This window comes from Diceros bicornis, chromosome 7 (genome assembly GCF_020826845.1).
Source record: "Diceros bicornis minor isolate mBicDic1 chromosome 7, mDicBic1.mat.cur, whole genome shotgun sequence".
Lineage (NCBI taxonomy): Eukaryota > Metazoa > Chordata > Mammalia > Perissodactyla > Rhinocerotidae > Diceros > Diceros bicornis.
The window spans coordinates 79,675,173-79,694,769 of NC_080746.1; the positions used below are offsets into that span (position 1 = coordinate 79,675,173).

The 19,597-nt window shown below is 35.4% G+C and overlaps 1 protein-coding gene across 3 annotated transcripts in view; it reads left to right on the forward strand.

Moving 5' to 3' along the window:
* The window catches only part of GAS2 (growth arrest specific 2), a 128,661-nt gene that overhangs the window by 38,551 nt on the left and 70,513 nt on the right, over window positions 1–19,597 (forward strand). For all 3 annotated transcript variants that reach the window (XM_058544703.1, XM_058544704.1, XM_058544705.1), the window contains one exon: window positions 9,747–9,888. In XM_058544703.1, coding sequence (XP_058400686.1) covers window positions 9,747–9,888 — 142 coding nt within the window. The remainder of the gene's footprint in view (window positions 1–9,746; window positions 9,889–19,597) is intronic.

The following is a 19,597-nucleotide window of genomic DNA, read 5'->3' on the forward strand; positions in this document are numbered from 1 at the left end:
CAAAAAGGAGTGTTAGCTAAAATATTAGAATCAGTGACTCTGTGAACTCAAAATACGCTGCCAATAATGATACATTATTACAGCTTAGTATGTGTAAAATATTTATTGGAAAGGAAAAATTCAAGATACATTATAAAAGAATTTTCTTGCCTATTCCCTCAAGGTAATTCCTTGGTTGTAGAAGGGACACAGAAAATGGACATACATTCTCAAAAACATTTTTAAAACTATCCTCAATTTGTTTGAGCTCCTATAATTAATTAATAATTAACAGTTACTAATAATTTTGTTGAGAATCTGGGGGACTGTCGTGCCTGGTCTCCAACACTTCTTTCTCGGAGAAATCTTTCATCTTCGCAGGAAAGTCTTTCTTCCTTACATTGAAATCTCGCTCTTGCAGTCTCACTACTCTAGCTGTGAAGATGGGGGTGCAAAAGAAAAAGAAACCACTGTTTTTGTACTTCCATAGAATTATCTAAAAATTTTCTTCATTCCTCCAATCCATCCTTGACAACAAATGACATAATTATTTTTCCAAAGCACACATATAATTGGGTTACTTCTTAGTTTAAAATGTTAAAATCTTTTCATTACTCCCCATTATGAACACTGAGTTTATAGGCAGGCAGCCAAGTACATCTGCCTATAGATCCAATGGTTCAAAATCAGGGGATTTTCGCATTAAGATATCTGGATTTCCAAATTCTTCTGAAAAATTGGAAGATCTAACAACATTGGGGCTGCATTTCTTTATGGTAACAATGAGTTAGAACTAAAATGAATATGGCTGCCCCTCCTGGACATGGCATGAGCTTTTCAGTTTTCCACAATCCCCACCACTCCTTATAGTACCCTGGAGCTAGCCATTTCATTCTTTTATTTAATCTGCCTGGCCTCCTCTGGGCCTTTCACTTTATAACCTCTGGTTGAGATTATAATATTAGAAATTCTTGTTAGGCATGAAATACCATTTCTGATCCTGGCCCAGTCAACTTTTCTGATCTCATTTTCTCCTCCACATGCATTGTGTATCATCAATAACACCCGTGCTTGTTCAAGCCTCTGGCAGATGTTTCACTTTATGGAATACTCGGCCCGTTTTTTATGCCTGATGAGTACTTGAGATCCTTCAATTTTGTAAATTGCTGCTCCTTTTTGTAAGGCCTTCCTATAATGATGCCCAATCAACCCCTCCCCAAAGTTAAATGCACACCCTTAAATTTCACAAAGAACTAAATTTAAACTCTTAAATACTTAAACTTATCTTGTAATTCTTACCATGTGATGTCATGAATTTTAAGTCTGTTCTCAAAGACACTGAGGGCCTCCAGAAAGGAACCTGGGCCTTTTCCTTTTTGTTTTTCAGTCCTCAGTGACTAGTGTCACAACTGGTATAGAGTTGTGATTTAATAATTACTCATTGAGTTGAATCAGATTAAATTTCTATTTAAAATTTTTAGATAGCCCCACCAATTAACTGAATTTTTAAGTGTAGGATTAAATTTTAGAAATTTTTAAGGGGCTAATCTTTGTCTAGTCATATGTAAACAATTAGTTGAGAGAACAGAAGTTTTCATAGTAGCACAGCGTTTATATAATGATTCCCATGTGGATGTATGTGTAAAATTAGGCATAATGCATATAAAGATGGAAAGAATGCTTTTGTTGTTGAACTTCCTATATTTTCCCCTTTGTGAAGCATTTGGTGCATCTTAAACAATCAATGACATAACTTTTTTTATAGACTTTAATTTTTAGAGCAGTTTTAGGTTTATAGCAAAATTGAGCAGAAAATACAACACAGTGTTACATTGATTACAATCAATGAACCTACACTGAGACATCATTATCACTCAAAGTCCATAGTTGCATTAAGATTTACCCTTGGTGTTGTACATTCTACGGGTTTTGACAAATGTATAAGGACACATATCTACCATTATAGTATTGTACAGAATACACTGCCCTAAGAATCCTGTGTGATGAATCTCATGATGAATCACCTATTTGTCCCACCCTCCTCCCTAACCCCTAATCATTTTCCTGTCCCTATGATACTCAGCCTCTTAATCTCAAGTTCATATGCCTGATGCACAGAGCCAAATACTGAGACATTGGTGCTTGGAGATGGAGAAAGATTTATTTGAATTGGCCACAACAAGTAGGTGGGAGCCTGGGTTCACTCAAATCTGCCTCCCCAAGAGCAGAAAGCAGGGGCTTTATAGAGCTAAGGGGCTTGGCAGGAGGAGCTTTGGGGAAACAAAGGAGTCACTCCCAACAAGCCCCCGGGCAATCTGACTTCTAGGCATCAAAGGGCTGCTGAGGGCCAGCCATCTGGTGATCACAACCTCCCTGAAGGCATTCTCTTTCCTTTGCAAAACAAGCTCACAAATCCTCCAGACCCCTGAGTCACCCCTTAAGTTAAACAGGAAAGACAGCAAATTAGTTTAATATCTACTGTAACCCTAAGGTTATAGGCTTCACCTATAGTTTTACCTTTTCCAGAATGTCACAATCTTGGAATCGTATAATGCATAGCCTTTTCAGATTGGCTTCTTCCACTTAGTAATATATATTTAAGGTTCTACCATGGCTTTTATGGCTCGATAGCTCATTTCTTTTTAGCACTGAGTACTATTCCATTGTCTGGATGTACCACAGTGTATTTATCCATTCACAAGAAGGACATCTTGTTTGCGTCTAAGTTTTGGCAGTTATGAATAGAGCTGCTATATATATCCATGTGCAGGGTTTTGTGTGGAGATAAATTTTCAACTCATTTATCTTTTTATTGTCCAACTCATCTTTTAAGCCTGAAATTTGAACACTAGGCTTGACTTTCGTTTCCAACATCATTTTACATTATGATGGAGATAATTTCAGATAATTGAGAATACCTAACATATTTTCTAACTTTGTTATTTAAGTGATTTCCTCGTGATTTTACAGGGTATACCAGAATTCTACTGTGAGAAACCTATTTTCCATATTTCTGTTTTATTTATGTGAATATTCTTAAGACATTACAGCATGAAGATTACACCAAATTTTGCTGTAAGACCTGTTTTCTACAGAGTGGAATACATCTTGGAGAGGGAAAGGAGAGGGAAGGTCCATTTTGAATTCAATCCTAGTGAGTTCGGTTGCTATTGTCCTAAATCAGAGTTGTTCCGTCTGAGACATGAGGTCCTACTGCAGAGTCCTCAGGAGAGGTTGATGGTACCAGAAAGAATTTTTCCCCTATTTTTAATTTCAATAATTTTGATCTTGAAAAATATATTTTCATCCTTTCTAAAGCCACTTGGTAATTATATTTAAATACCTTGATACTTTTAATGTTCAATGGAATAATTTTATTGAGAGAGATTTTTTTCAATAAAATTTATAGTGAAACTAAAAGTAGCAAGAGGATACAAGTGGAAACATTAATTCAATCATGGAAAGAGTGACTTTATTGTCTGCATATTTGAGCAGTACATTCTATATACCCTTTGGAAATGGAAAAATATTAGTTCTTGGCAATTTCCACATCTTTTATATATTTCTTCTGTTTTATATCTGAAATGTCTACTCGATGTAATCAAGGGGAGTAGTTTGTCTGAAACTTTTGTGAAGAATGGGTCATTTAAACTACTAGTATTAAATTTTCAGTTCATTGCATATGGGGAACTAAAGATACCATTCTCTCCATTTTTTTCTAGTTTGAGTAGGTGAGAGAGAATATGAAAATAATTCTTTATTTTAATGTTACCCTGCCAAAAATTGGAAATAAATCAAATGCTGAAATATATTAAATTCCAGGCATTGGTGAGCTCTGATGAAACAGTTAGAAGTGTGTAGGTATGAGACTGAATGATTTGATTTGAACTGTGTATGAGCTCAGTTTTTTCACCTTAGAAAATGGAGATAGTATTACCTACCTAATTCATGGCGTCATTTTTGGAGAATTAAATTGAATAATCCATAAGAAAGTAAGTTTTGTGTGCCCAGAGCATGGTAGGCATTCACAATGTTAATTCCTTGCTTTCCCAGCCACCGTATAATTCAGAAAACAGTCAGTATCCCTTATGTGTAAAGCACTGTCAGAAAACAGTCAGTATCCCTTATGCGTAAAGCACTGTATTTGGCAATACGGCAATATAATGATAAATAAGATCCTGGTTCTCTACGTGTAGATTATTATAAGTATTACAGGTAGAATTAGTTACTACTGGGCGTTTGAAGCTGTAACACCCACGACACCATAACTAGGACATACACATGTTGAACTCTGCAACATATGAGTAAACTCTTTGTAAATGACCAACATAGTTGTGTGCTGAAACTATATCCAGAGGAACTATTGGATTTGAGAGGAGTTGAAAGACATGAGGACAATACTAATTAGAGGGAAACTAGTCAAGTGGTCAAATATTGGACTCTCTAAACCCCCAGATAATGGCTTTACTTTCCCCATTATGAATGTGCCGTCTAATATGACAGTCACCAGCCACAGGTGGCTATTTAAATTTAAATTGATTAAAATGAAATAAAATTTAAAAACTAGTTCTCCAGTCACACTCACCACAGTTCAAGTGCTCAATAGCCACATGTCACCAGTGGTTACTGTAATAGATAGCACAGATACAGAACATTTCCATCATTACAGAAAGTTCTATTGGAAAACTATTCTAAAGGTGAAGTTCAATTGGTGAAGATAGAAGTAAATCGTTTGCCAATCTTTTTCTGAGTTCTTGCACCCATAGCAGAAAAAATGAAATGTTTGCAAAAATAAATGAGAGAAGGAAATCATAGGTGATTCAGTATATTTTTATTTGCATTGATGACAATGATAATAAATAACTTTTGTTGAACACTGCCTTCTACACTTAAATTACATTATTTAATTCACTCTCACACATGCATAACCAACAAGATGCATTTTTTCTTAAGTGCATTGAAAAGAAGAGGAGACTGAGGCACAGAAACATGAAGTAATTTTCCCCAAGTATCATAGCAGGAAGGTGATATAGTTGAGTTTAAACTCAGGTAATTGGATTCCAAAGCCCTAGCAGGTGATTAACCTAAGAGGTAATGGATTAAATTAAAAGCCTTTAGACGCAATTAAAATTTTCTTTTTATTGCAACCCAACTTGGCTATTGCCTGAAGGAATGGGGAGGACACTTTTGGAATTCACATGATTCTCTTGTATGTTAATCATCCAATCTGTAAGTATTTTAGGGGCCGTGAGTACATATCTTGGGTTAATCCCATTGGAATATAAAAAGAAACATTAGACTATTGACATTAGAAAAGTTAGTATGCATCCTATTGACTACTTGCACATGATACCAATGGTTTATTGGTAGTCATTTCTCATTTTGCTAAGACAAAAGATTGAATCCCACACCATGGAGGCTGGTATAGTAGCATGACTCTTGCTAGTGAGTAAGTGAGCCTAAATTTCTACCCAGTCTCAGTTCAGCTTGGCGACTGTTCTCTACTCAACATTCCGTATTCAGTAACTTTCAAAAATAGTTGGAAGATGTTACTTAAATTGTTCAGTTATGCTTTTCTTAATTTATGGGAAGGATTTTATGTACAATTATGCAATGAATCTTGTGACTTTTGAAGGCCCTGGAAATATGTCCCTTGGGAATGTAAAATCTCTGAAACAGAGTGTTTGCTCCTGTCCTTGTGTTGGTTATGATCTGGTTTGAGGGGTCGAGTCTACCAGTCATTCATGCATTCATCAACCAGATTTGGAGGACATAACATATTACAGCATTGTCTGGAAAAACATATGTATAAATAGTTAATGATGGTATCTAATTTAAATGCTGTAGGAGTTCTTTGCAGAGTTAAGCAGTAAAGGGAAAACTAATATGTAAGATACATCAAATAAGCTATGTGCGGAGGTTCTGTTTTGAATCCCCAGTTCTTTAGATCTGAAGTATTCCTCTCCATGTTTGTGGTCAATTTTTCAGCTATTTAAGTGTACACGTCCATAATTACTCATGGCAGTTTTCTATTCTAAGCCTCTTCTACAAGATTTCCTTGGCAAAGTGAAAGTTGATTTTATTCAATATATCAGTTAGTTTTTATTTTATTTACTGATATTAAAGAAGAGATTCAGGGGCTGACCGGTGGCGCAAGGGGTTAAGTGCGTGCGCTCCAATGCGGAGGCCCAGGGTTCACCGGTTGGGATCCTGGGCGCGCACCCACGCACTGCTTGGCAAGCCATGCTGTGGCGGCGTCCCATATAAAGTGGGGGAAGATGGGCATGGATGTTAGCCCAGGGCTAGTCTTCCTCAGCAGAAAAAGAGGATGATTGGCAGATGTTAGCACAGAGCTGGTCTGCTCACACACACACACAAAAAAGAAGAGATTCAGAGGTGGCTTTTTTCCCCCAGGATTTTCATGAGAACCTAGAGAAATTAAATTTAAAAATCACGGAACTGGAAGAGAGATAATTGCTAAGGGTTTCGCCTTTTCTAAATATTTTTGTGCAAAATATGTCAAAAATATTTTTAAGTTCCAAAGGTATTGAGTGCTGGTGAAATCAGACTTCAGCTCTAAAACTCTTAGTTATAAATGGCACAACAACTCTGGGAAGACCCTTGACCCTTTGATTTTTTGTTGGTGTGCAACTGGGAAAAATATTGGATCCTATAATCTATGTACTACTGCTCTCAGCCAATGAGCAGAGATCCTTACTTCTGGTTATACGTGATGGACTTTGTAGGCACTGGGTGTGAGGTTCATTAGTCATTTGGACTAATGAGGATGAGTTTTTAAAACTTTACCAAATAAAATATTTCATCTGGATAAATACTGGAAGCTTCCGTTCACATGGCTACAGTTTCCCGGTCTTCAGCTGGCATGGAAGCACTGACTCCAACAGCTCCAGAACAGAAACAAATACCCCATAAATCACTTAAATGCCAAGTTGTTGGCTCAGTGTTACACTGAATTCCTCTGCATTGGGAATTCCCAAGTTATGAAGTATCAATAGCCAGCTTTCATTTTATTTGTCCTAAAATAACTTTCCTAGCTTTCAATATGAATGAATTTTAAATAAATACTTACATTCTGGTATATGATATGTAGATGACTTTGTAAGGACCACAAGCGTGTAGGGGGAAAAATACTATTTTCATTTATGTGCTCAGTGCTTGTCCTTGTAAGTTCTTAAAGAGGAGACTGAATGATTTTTGAGGGCTTGTCGCTTGTGGGTATTCTCTCAAAATGTGTCCCTTGGTGGATTAAGTGTCAAATCAATCTCTAGCTTCTCCAGTGCAATATGAATATTGGATTCCTTGTTGCCACATAAACCGTGCACCTCACATCCTTTAGCATGCCGTTAGCTATGTCAAATATTTTCTAGTTCCTAGGCTATAGTTCCTGTATGCAAACTCATTCATTGGTTTGATGTGGTTTTGCAAGTTTTTTCTGCTACACAGGGCTAGAAGTGGCAGATCTTAGAATGGCTAGTGTTTGAATCTTTTTGTGTTCTTTTCTTAAAGAACCATATTCACACCGTAAAAAAGCTTTATAGACTCACCTCTTGGAGATTTTTTTCCCCAGCAAATCCTCTTTTTTAATATTTTGGCTGACATAATGTACTAATTGTGATTATTTAATCTGAAAATATTGATAAAATGTCAAAGTCCCTCAAGATCCTACTACTTATTTTGGAATTATGTAAAATAAGAAGTAAATGATTATGCATCAGTCACCTTCCTCAAAGGTAATTACTATTAATTGGATGCGTGTTCTTCTTGAATTTTTTCTAAATTAACATTGTATAAATAAATATTCATATTTATAGGCAATATAATTTTATATATGTCCATTTATATTGTGTGTGTATATATATACACATACACACACCAGTATATGTATATGCACACATCATAAAATGAAATTGTGGTATATATATATGTTTGCAAATTATTTGCTCCTGCTTAACAGTATATACCGAACATCTTTATGGTTCAGTGCATACACATTTATCTTATTCTTTTTAAATGATTGCATAGAGTTCCATTGTATTTGTATACTATATATTATTCCGCCAGCCCTCTCTTGACATATTCTTATTTCTATTTTTTTTCTATTCCATCACTGTTGCAACATATATAGTTGTACGTATATTTTAACTACTAATGCTATTATATCTGTAGGATATATTCTTAGAAGTGAGTTGCTGGATTTAAGGATATATGTATTTTAATTTTAATAAATACTGACTGACGTTCATGAATATTTTATAAAGGAGACACTATACTATGCTATTTCTGATTGTTTTTACAATTCATATAGGAAAGCATTTCTTTGAAGAACATTACTTACCAAATTGGTTAAGGGGGTATTGCTATATAGGGAACTCTGTATATGATTTATATATCTATAGTGCCTAAAGTATATATCTATATAAGTATTTGTGGATTCATGCAAAAATTGTGATTATGTCTATCCTACATCAAATTCAGTCAGCAACAAAGAGATGGATCTTTGCGATTGGACAGACACAGCCTTTAAGTGATGTAGCCGCTGGATGTTTTACTTTCGTGGCCATAAAATTCTCGGACATGAAGAACTCTAGTAACAGTTTGATGTTAGCAGGACTTCACCAATCCACTAAGGCCACCATTTCATTGTTTATAAACATCTGTGTAAATAAATTCAATAATTGACGACATTTTGTTTGTATTCGCGGGTTCACAGTGAATAGAGGAAACATCCTATCTATGAATGAAATCGCTAAGTTCTTCTCTCTTGATCTTTTTGCTCTCTCAGACAAAGCTCTTTGCAGCCCACATCATCCAAATACTCAGCGCAGTCTTTCACATCACATAGAATTATATTCTATGACTTCATGGAATGCCATGGAAACTGGTTATATTCTATTAAAGGAAAAACACACACAACTCTTTATAACACTCAGTATGGTGCCAAGGGAGATTTCCTGGCTAAAATTTATGAGAGACTGTTCGTAGAAAAGTCTGTCCCGGTTCACACCCTCCCTTATCTTATGCATTGTCTTATCCCAGAGAAGAAATGCTGCACAATGTAAATAATAAATTCAGATGGCAGAAGTCTGACAGGAATTATTTTTATATTATATAATATAACAATACCCTGTGTTTAAAATGAAATAGTCTGGAAGGAAGACAGTAGAATATTGTTAAAAGATTTTTAATATTTCTCCTTTCTTGGTATTAGTAAGAGAGACTTGTGATGTTAGATAATTCTGCTGCTCTCTTTTGACTTTCTGATTCTTGTGTAATTTTTATGGTATGTGTATGTATACACACACACTGTAACACACATAAGAATGCAAGTATGTGTGTTATATATATTGTATATATTCATATATTATATTTGTGTTTCATTCTTTCACAAATGAAAAATAAGTTTTTAAATACTTTGTGAGAAATACTAATAGAATGCTTAGATGAAAGAGAAGGCCAAAAAAATAATAGAAGAGAAAGAGAACAGGCAATCTGAACCAAGGAAGGGACTTAGGTATATTTACTACTAGGTACTAAAAAGAGGAGGATACATTTACAGGCACAGAGTTTCATAGTCCCTTAATGCCAGGTAAGTTTCATTTGCATTTCGCTTCCTTTTCTATAGTTCTTCACAAACCTATTTATTGACATGAGGTCATTCCAAAGTGTTTTGTTCATAACATAAACATGTAATGTGTCACTGTGATGACTTTGCCAGATATTCCACCAGAGTGCGATTTGTTTTTCAGAATCTGCCCTTGAAGAAGATTCCATGCAAAGCCAGCGCACCCTCAGGATCCTTTTTCGCCCGAGACAACACAGCAAATTTCTTATCCTGGTGCCGAGATTTAGGGGTAGATGAAACATGTCTGTTTGAATCGGAAGGTTTGGGTATGTATTTTCTTCAGAATTTTAGCTGATAAATTATTCAAGTTATTTTGTCTTTGTCCGTATGACTTTCAGAACTAACTTTTGTGTGTGATGTCATTTCACAGATTAACTTTAAAAAATTTATAGTTTGTTGTAAATTTGCAGATTTGTTATAAACTTGTCTTTGAAGGTCGAAAGATGCATGTCCTCTTGCGATTGGTCACCTTATGCATGAAAGAATAGGAACATAAGGAGCACAATTCTTTCCAAGCTAAAAACAAGCTTCTACAGTGCAAAATTGGGCCATAGGGTTCAATTTTACCACCTGGCTCCAGCCTGGACTGGAGAGGTGGCTATATGTACTCCAGCCAGCCATCAAGAGCACTATTGTCTTTTCACCTCTACAAAAATATGAAAGCACCATCTCCCATAAATTTGTCTTTGTTGAAACTGAAGTTTGTTTATCTATGTATTTATCTATTTTTTAGTGAGTTCAAAATCAGGCAAGCAAGCAGAAGATTGGGGTAATTGCAAATGATAAAATAAAAGATAGATACCTTAGTGCCTAGGCCTACCCGGATAATTGTAGTTTTCTGTCTTATTTTATTTTATGATCAAATTTTGGCAAATCCACTTCCAGACCATAGAACGAGCTTTTGTATTTCCTTGAGAAAAAGCATACATGTTCAGTGTTTTGACATACTTGATACCCTACCATTAAATGTTCAAATCTCCTATATAGGCGCCACTCCAGTACAGCTCTAATGTGAAGAATGTTGGAATTACAGTCCCATTCTAGTGAAATAGAACTAAGTAAAAAAGGAGACATCTTTGGTGAGAGACAGGAGAAGCTTTTGTTCTTTAGCCTGAGGCTTTAAAAAAATCAATTCACAATACCAGATAATATCAAATATTAACATTAAAGTAAGCTGAGCATCCTTCAGAGAGAACAAGTATACAAATTGCCTTCCAAACAGTCAGAATACCCTCTGCCCCTAGGCCTCAGAAAGCAATATTCCCCTGCCACACATAGGAAATTGATGGTAACAGCTAAAATCTTACTCATTTTATATGCTTAAGGAAATTTGTATTTGTTCCAAGAGGAGGAGTTGATGTGATATGGAAAAGATTGTCATCAAATTTCTGAGAATTCTCTCAGCAGAGAAGAGAATTACATGAATTTAGAGTAGAAGAACATTTTATACCGGAAGGAAAAAATAAACCAGAATAATTGCACGGTAGCATACGATATACGATAGTGTGCTCCTTGCATGCTGATTATGTAAATGGGCTTTGAGTGTTCTTACCATATTCTCACATCAAAGTAAAACAAGCTTGATAGCAGATGTGTGTGTCATATATAACTCTTTTTTAGTCCAGTGGTAATTTTATAGATAGATTTTAACTTTCAGGTTTATAGGAAACTAGGTGAGTGGAGGATTATAGGAAGAGAGTGTGAAGGAATTATTTGCGGGAGATCTAGTGAATGTCAGCTCTTCGTGTGTGGACAGATGACATCATGGTGTATGATTCTGGATTGCCCCTGCATTGCTGAAGCCCTGCAACGTGGGGAAACTGCTTTATAGTTTGTTAATTTGTTCATTGTACAGGTCTTCATTAAAGAAGTCTTTTTTCAGTGACTCCTCTAGGCCAAGTGGATTACTAGGAGCTAAATGTAAATATGATCTTGTCTCCATTTTCTCACCGTCCATGAGTTCTTTTGTTGGTTGAACTAATAAAACTTTTGGTTGGAATCCAAGAAGCTTGGATGGCTTTTTAGAACCCCATTCAGGCAATAAGGAATGCATTTTGTCTGGAAACAATAAAGCCTAAAGCAACTTATATAATATTGGTGCTGGTGTATAAATACATACTCTTATGTAGCATATAGTTATGTCAAGAAGTATTTTGAGATGGCCTAGTTCTTCACCTTCTCTGAAAAAAGCTGACTTTGTAAAAGGAAAGTCCAGAATAATTTATATATAATAACTGGAGTATTTTGTTAAAATATCTTTGATTTTAACTGTCTTCTATTTTATGACTAGCTTATACCTTGCAATTAAAATGTATTTATATATCCAAGAAAATTTAATAAGACCAAGTTTTCAAGGCTATAGAAATTTTAAAATATTATTTATTCCTCTCGGTATCAAACTAAATTAAATAGTTAGGTTTTCTAGTTTGCTGCTCAGTGGAAAGATAAATTTGAAATTTCTGCTGCTCAGAATAGGAGGTGAGGTGATGTATAATAGGCCCTGTGGAGATGGAAGAAGGAGCCAATATTATAGCATTGACTTGAGGATTATTCAGAGAAAGGAAACAGCTGTGCCCATAGATGTTCATGCTAATCAAGAGGAAGGACAATGAGAAATTCCATTTTCCCAAGTGGAGCCCTTTCTCCTTGGCTTTTTCTTATTATTCCCTGTGGGTGGGGAAGTGATGGGGCCCCTGATGGCCGTGGACTCTGTACTTGCAGAATTGACTTTCTCACAACAATTGCACTGTGTACTCTGCTTGATGTCTTTCCACACTTCACTTTTGAAAGGGAATTTAGGGCAAGGGTTTTTTCTTTTTTCCGCTACCTCAAGATTTCATTTCAGTAGCACACAAGATGAAGAGCATCCTTTGTGTCCCAGTGTTGTGAAGAGCAAATAAAATGAAAAGATGCCTTGATGAAGGGGAAAAATCTGTCTGAATGAATGATAAAGTAGATCACTGTACCAAGTGTGTATCAAGAGGCTTCTGTCTTTAGCTGTTCAAAGGTCTCTGCCTGCATAAAGCATTCTTATCTTCGCGGCAACTGATCTGCTGCCCTCTGTCGCAGTGGTTTTTTGTACAATTATTTGCGAGAGGATCTGGATTCACAACTCATTCAATCTGTTCTCTTTCCACAACAGCTAAAGACAAGAAATCTCCGTGGGTGGGGAAGGTATGCTAGGGATGAACTGCAGAGTACGGACAGCAGGTTATTCCTGATGCTTCTCTCATGCTTCTTGTCTTGTTGATTCTTGGCAGATAACTTCCTGTGCCGTATGATGCAATCACATGCAGGGTATAACCTGCAGTTTATCTTCTATAACATTCTTGAGAGATGTTTTTCCTTTGTGAAATGCCAGTTCTTATATCCTAAGTTCACTAATATCCTGAGTAGTTTTATAAATGAGCCAATAGAAAAATGGAGAAATGTCACGAACAGCCTATTTATAAAAGACTTAAAGAATCCAGTAAAGACATAAAAATGTTAGCTTAGTAATAGGGTAAATGCAAATAAAAACTATGAAAAATTAGCAAAGATTAAGAAAATTGGGTATTTAGTGTTGAGTATGTAAGAAAACAGGACCTCCTATACATTGCTGGAGAAAATTGGAAATTGGTATGCCTTGGAGGGCAATTTGATGTTATGTATCAAAGACCTCAGAAGTGTTCATATCCTTTTATCAAGTTGTCCTACTTCTAAAAGTTTATTTGAAGGAAATACATAGAGATAGGCACTAGAATGTCCATTGAAACATTTTTTATAAGAGTAAAAAAATGGAAATGAACTGAATCTATGACATTTGGTGGTAGCTTAAACAAACTACAGTCATCCATAGAAAGCAACCAAAAATAATATTTATAATAGTTTTGAGACTATTTAAGGATATGGGAAAATTATGATTACTATGAACATGAGGTCAAGCATTTATATCTAGTAAATAACAAAATATATTCAGAATTTGAAAGTAAGATAAATAGTAACTGGGTTGCTAAGTGATAGCATTTTCTTGTTCAATTATCTGTGAACAAACTTTAGACAGTAAACAGGTTTGGCATGTACCCTGAAACATGAATAATTAACTTTAGTTATATTAAGATACAATTTGAACCAATTTGCATAGAGAATTATTTACTGACGTAAAATTTTATACATCAGTGTAGTGTGAAGGCAGTTTCGTGTCGTTGAGGTTAACCTGACATGTCAAGTGACTGTAGAGTTGTATCCTGCTGTAGGCACAGATGACCTAGGTCTTTGTGTGCTCTGCAGAGCATCCTTGCACCTTACAGACCTACGCATGATGCTCGCCGGCAGCCCCCACTGTTCAAACATGCTAACATGTCAGTTAGGGACTGGAGGAGATTTTCTTGTTCATATCTAATTTATTAAGACTAATAATTGGTTTCACTGGATTCCTTAAAAATATGTAGGATTGTGCTTTAGGTTAAAAAGATGAACATGGGGCCGGCCCCGTGGCTTAGCGGTTAAGTGCGTGCGCTCAGCTGCTGGCGGCCCGGGGTTCGGATCCCGGGCGCGCACCGACGCACCGCTTCTCCGGCCATGCTGAGGCCGCGTCCCACATACAGCAACTAGAAGAATGTGCAGCTATGACATACAACTATCTACTGGGGCTTTGAGGGGAAAATAAATAAACAAATCTTTAAAAAAAAAAAAAAAGATGAACATGAATGTTTTCTTGAGTTTAAAAGTATGTAGTTTATCATTCTAAAAACAAAATGTTTCCCCAATAATTATTTTAAAAGAAATAAACTTTTAATTGTGGAGTAAAGAAAAAAATGTTTAGAAGGCTCTAGGTATGAAAGCATTTCTGTTTTCAGTGTGACAGAGATGTCAAAGTTATGAGACTGTATTAATCAATATTCTTCCTAACAGTAAATATAATAATTTTTCAAAGGTTAAATACTTTAATAACCACTTTTTCTAAAATAATGCTGAATATTTTGTTATGAATTATTTTTATTATTTAAATTAAGACCAGAAATCTATGATTTTTTCTCAATCTCAAAAAATTTTAAGTTATGAGTCCTAAAATGTATGCTCTTATAGGAATTTTTTCTAAGATATTTTAAGTAAGAAACTGTTTCCTTCAGTTAATGATATTCGTGTGTGGTGGATTTATTATTTGTAATTTACTTTAGCACACGAATTTAGAAGTTGTCAAGTTAGTTTAATTTTTTTCCCAAAGCCTTGTTTATTTTGCTTTGTTTATATGCATTCTGGTGACCTGGGAGATGGGGAAAAAAAGGACGGGGGGAAATATTTTAAAAATGCATAATTTTTGCTTGCTGTAATTGTGTCAATCTCATTATGTTATTGGATGATTATAGGATTTGGAGGCCAATGACTATTCTTCATCTATTTCTCTGGGAAAGAATCTACTCAGCAAGAAAAGGGTTTGCTAACTGCTGTGCTAGCATGCAAATGTGTGTGATTTGTTGTTTGTTTTTTTTTTTTTCCTGTGTTCGTGTGTGCTGTGTGACACTGTCTTCTTTTGATGCATGACACTGATGAGCAGTTTGACAAATCCTTTGTTCTACTGAACACTGGTCAAGCACTGACCTACCTGCAGTGTTGGCTTGATGTTGCTGCACAAAACTGTAAAGGATTGTGTGTGGATTTTCAAACATGAACATTTTCCATTTTATACCTGTTGCATCAGAAAAAGAATCTGTGCCTGCCTTCCAGTGTTTGGTAAATCATTCCTTGTTGTTGTCTATATTGAGGACTATAAGAGTATTTCTGTAGAAAAAAGCTACATTACTTTTATTAGTATGAATGTAGAACAATTTCAGGACACCCAGTCAGCCTTGGGTTATTTATATTCACTTTCTTCCTTTCCCAAGAACAATTTATTTTAGACTTTGGATTTTTTCACACCTGTTCTTATTAGCATCTCAATTCACTTTTTACTTTTGAACTCAAACTCTTTCCAAATTTAGCCATTTGCCCTATGCCCGAGAAAATATGAGAGAGAACGGTATGGAGTCTGATTGAGAGAACTAAGGATCTCTCTGGGATGACAGGTGTATCATGGACTTGAGGGAGTCAGGGTCGAATTAGGAAAGTGGACAGCTTTCTAGCTTTCCCAGAATCAAATTTTCACTCTACAGTATTCAATAATAATAGCTACATGCTGAATAATGGTGGGTAAGCAGTGCACATGTGCTATCATATCCACTCTCCCAGCAACCATCACTTTATAAATGAGAAGGCCGAGACCTAGAGAATTAAATAACTTGTCCAATGTTACTCAGCTTCTCAATGGCCCAGCTAGGACTTGAATTCAGCTTCATTTACCTCCAAAGATAATGCCCCCGTGTTACAGAAAGTTATGCTTTATTTGAGTTAATTCGAGAAATTCATATGATTATTTCAAGTAAAAGGAAAAAAATATATAAATATAAACCAAATTAGAAAAGACTCTTGCCTCTTATTGCTGTTCTGAGTGATCGTGACTTCATCCATTAATTTCACATAAGGTCTGGGTGCTGGAGAAAGAAAGGGCCCTACCTGTTCCAGGACATTTCTCAACTTAGTGTCAAAGGCAATAAACTACATTTTATTCTATACATCTTCATTACTGATGGGATTATGAATGAATTCTCCTTGTTTATATGATTATATGGATGTCATATCCCATTTTAAATGTGAATAGTGATTCTGAGAAATTTGAATACACACACACTCAGCATTAATGAGTTTGTGAGATTCTTCTGTTTGCCTTTTCCCCTCTTTTGCCTCCCTCAGATCAGTTTTAAGGCACCTAAATTGCTGTGCTATTCCTAATTGCCTCCTACCTTTAACTCAAAGATTTCTGCCTGGGTCTTCCTGGGAGTGATGTGACATAGGGAGCGGTTTGTGGCTATCTCTTCACTCTCTAGGGAGGCATCTTTGGTACCTTTTCAATCCTGGCAGGAGAGAAATGCCCATAATACCCATTAAAGGCTAATCCAGTGTGTGGGTTATTTTCCCTCCATTCATCATCACCATCACGACTATTATCCTAAACACTTGTAGAGCATATTTCATAGATCAAAACACATTTGAATATTTTTAACAAAACAGATGTAGGAATTGTAACTGATGCTTACTATAATAATCATAGCATTGATTAATTCAGTGCTTCTCAACTTTAATGTGCATACTCATCACCTGGAGGGCTTGTTTAAATATAGATTCTGATGAGTAAGTCTGGGGTGAGACCCAATAATTTGCATTTCTATCAAGCTCCCAGCTGATGCCAATGCTGCTGGTCTGTGGACCACACTTAAGTCGCAGCGGAGTAACATCTGTCAAGTGCTTACTGTTTACCAAGTGCTTGTAACCATAAAACTACGTCCTAAGGAAGAACAAGTAGGAGGCAAGACACCTGTTTGAGAGATGAAGATATTATGCAGCCTGGACTAGAACCCAACCCTCCTGACTTGTAGTTTACTGTACCTTCTACTGTACTACTCTTTCGGAGTATTAGAACCTTTTCTCTACTCTGGGAAAGTGGGCCGCTATTAATTTATGATATTTTCATAATTCAACAGAATTCAGCCAAAAATATAATTTTTTTCGAATTTTATTCCTAAATATAAATCTAAAAACCAGTTTCCTTCAAAACAGACATGAATATTGTAACCTCTAATGTACAGAAACCAAATAGCACAATTTTTCATGCTTTCATTTCTTTGCCCATCTGTTAAAACTTAATATATTTAGCTAAACTATACATTCATGGTCTAATGCATTTTATCCTTGCAGATTCTGTGACATTGAAACTCTACTCCTTGCTTTAGCAGAAAGCCTCATTTTCTATTCCTGGAGCTAGCAGCATTCCATTTGACATTTGATGCCCATGAGATTTTTATAGAATCTAGGTTATAAGATTGACTCTCTTGCCACATATTTTTGAATAGGGATCTGTGTTACATTTCCCAGAGGTGTTCTGCATTATACTTTTCTTTGAAATGGTTTTGATTATTTAAAAAGAAGCCTCCAATGGTAAAACCTTTTGCATAATAATCACCATTGACTAGAGAACTTATATGTCTTAAAGATAATTTGTTTAGAGGAAAGAAAGCAATAGCGATCCCCTCTTCTACTCCTATCTCAAAGTGAAAGACCGTACTAATGGTACAACGATAGAGTGAAAAAAAATGTTTCCTACTGTAAACTTCGGCATAAGTGGAAGTTTCCTTATTTTTTTGAAAAGATAAACCAGTAATGTGTTTAAAATGAGTAGTACATATGACTTAATATGAAGGCTTTTGTTCAAACACAATGTACTAAAAGTTGTCTTTCTAACCGTCCTGACAAAGACATGCATTCAGTTATTTGTTCTTCTAAAATATACAAAACATAATCAACTTAGATAATTTATTGAAAATGGACTCATCTAAATTACTTTTTCCTCAGTGACAGAGGAAAATTAATGGTAAGATGTTTGGTATTTCACAAAATGATGTGTTCTAATGTAATTGTTAGTTAAGCTCTATACTTAGCACAAACTCAGAGTAGCTATAGGATACCTGCTCGGTATCTGTCTATAGATGCTGGCCAAATAGCCCTGCTTAACCTGAAATTTGATTAAATTTAGAATTAACTATCTCTGATACAGTATACATGATAAAGTATTCAAAATGCACTCATTATAATAGGACCACTTTAAATTATACGTATCTACCAATAGTAATGTGTTTTTATTCCGAAGTTTCTTCCACTGCTTAGGATAGTGACTGATACATGAGAGGTGCACAAAAAAATGCTTATAGGAGAAAAAAATCAGTGAATTAATGTTGACTAAGCCAAATGAAGATAATCTTTAAGAAAACAATTTATAACAACAAAAATAAAAATAATAATAAAAAGAACTAACCTTGGGCAAGTCTTTCCTATGTGCTAAGCACTGTGCTAAGAATAACAATAAATATTACTTTGTTTAATCTTCACAAAAATATTGCAAGATACGCGATAGTGTTTTCCCTCGGAAAACTGAGATTTTATAGAATAACCTCTCCTGATAGCACAACTAGTGAAGGTTAGCGCTCACACTCACACCCAGATCTTCGTGTCCTGAACCCCACGGCCACTGTACTCTTTCCATCTGTTGACTTTGGTTTAGAACTTGCTTGAGTGCAAAAACCAAAGAAAGTCACCTCTTTGGTACAATATAGACGTTCCTTAAAGACCCTTGACTTTAATTTTATAGCAATAAGGTAAGAGTGTTTGCTTTTACAATTAAATAAACATTTACATAATTTAAATTCTTGCCTTTTCTAAAGATACTAGATAAGATTTGAGTCTTTATTCAGTTTGTTCATTGTCATGACCACTTATCATCACCACATAATTGTCATCATCTTCAATGTTTTGAGGTGTAATACTTACTGAGTAATTACTGTGTTCTGGGCAGTGTGCTAAGTTATACACTCTACAGATTTATCTCATTCACTGCCTACTAGTCGTCAAACGTTGAATTTTTTTTATGGGCCAGGCATGATATGCCCGATGTTAAAAAAGCCATTAACATGTGAGACAATATTATAGGTGTGTTTTGAAGCAATATTATTGCTTTATAAAAGATAATATTTCCAAGAAAACTGGAAAGTAAAACATTATCTTTCTATTAGAATTTTCCTAAGAAATGATGCTGAGGAAGAGATTTATTTGTCTTAAATTTTATAGGCTGGTTCTGTTAAGGGTATAAAATGGAGAATCACACAGTTACTTTTCAGTTTGCCAAACTGATTTTCTAATGAATCCACAGTAGATTTGACATTTGAGTTTTGCATACAAAAGCTGTTTAAAATTTATAGCTCTGTTGAGGAAGCAAAGAAAAACACAACAGCAATGCATCCTATATCACGTTGTCTTTGTTATATTACCCACATTGTTGTTTTCTCCAGGATGAATGTTATTTTCCATAAAATGTGTCTATTTACTTCCAATGCTTATATAGTCCTCAAA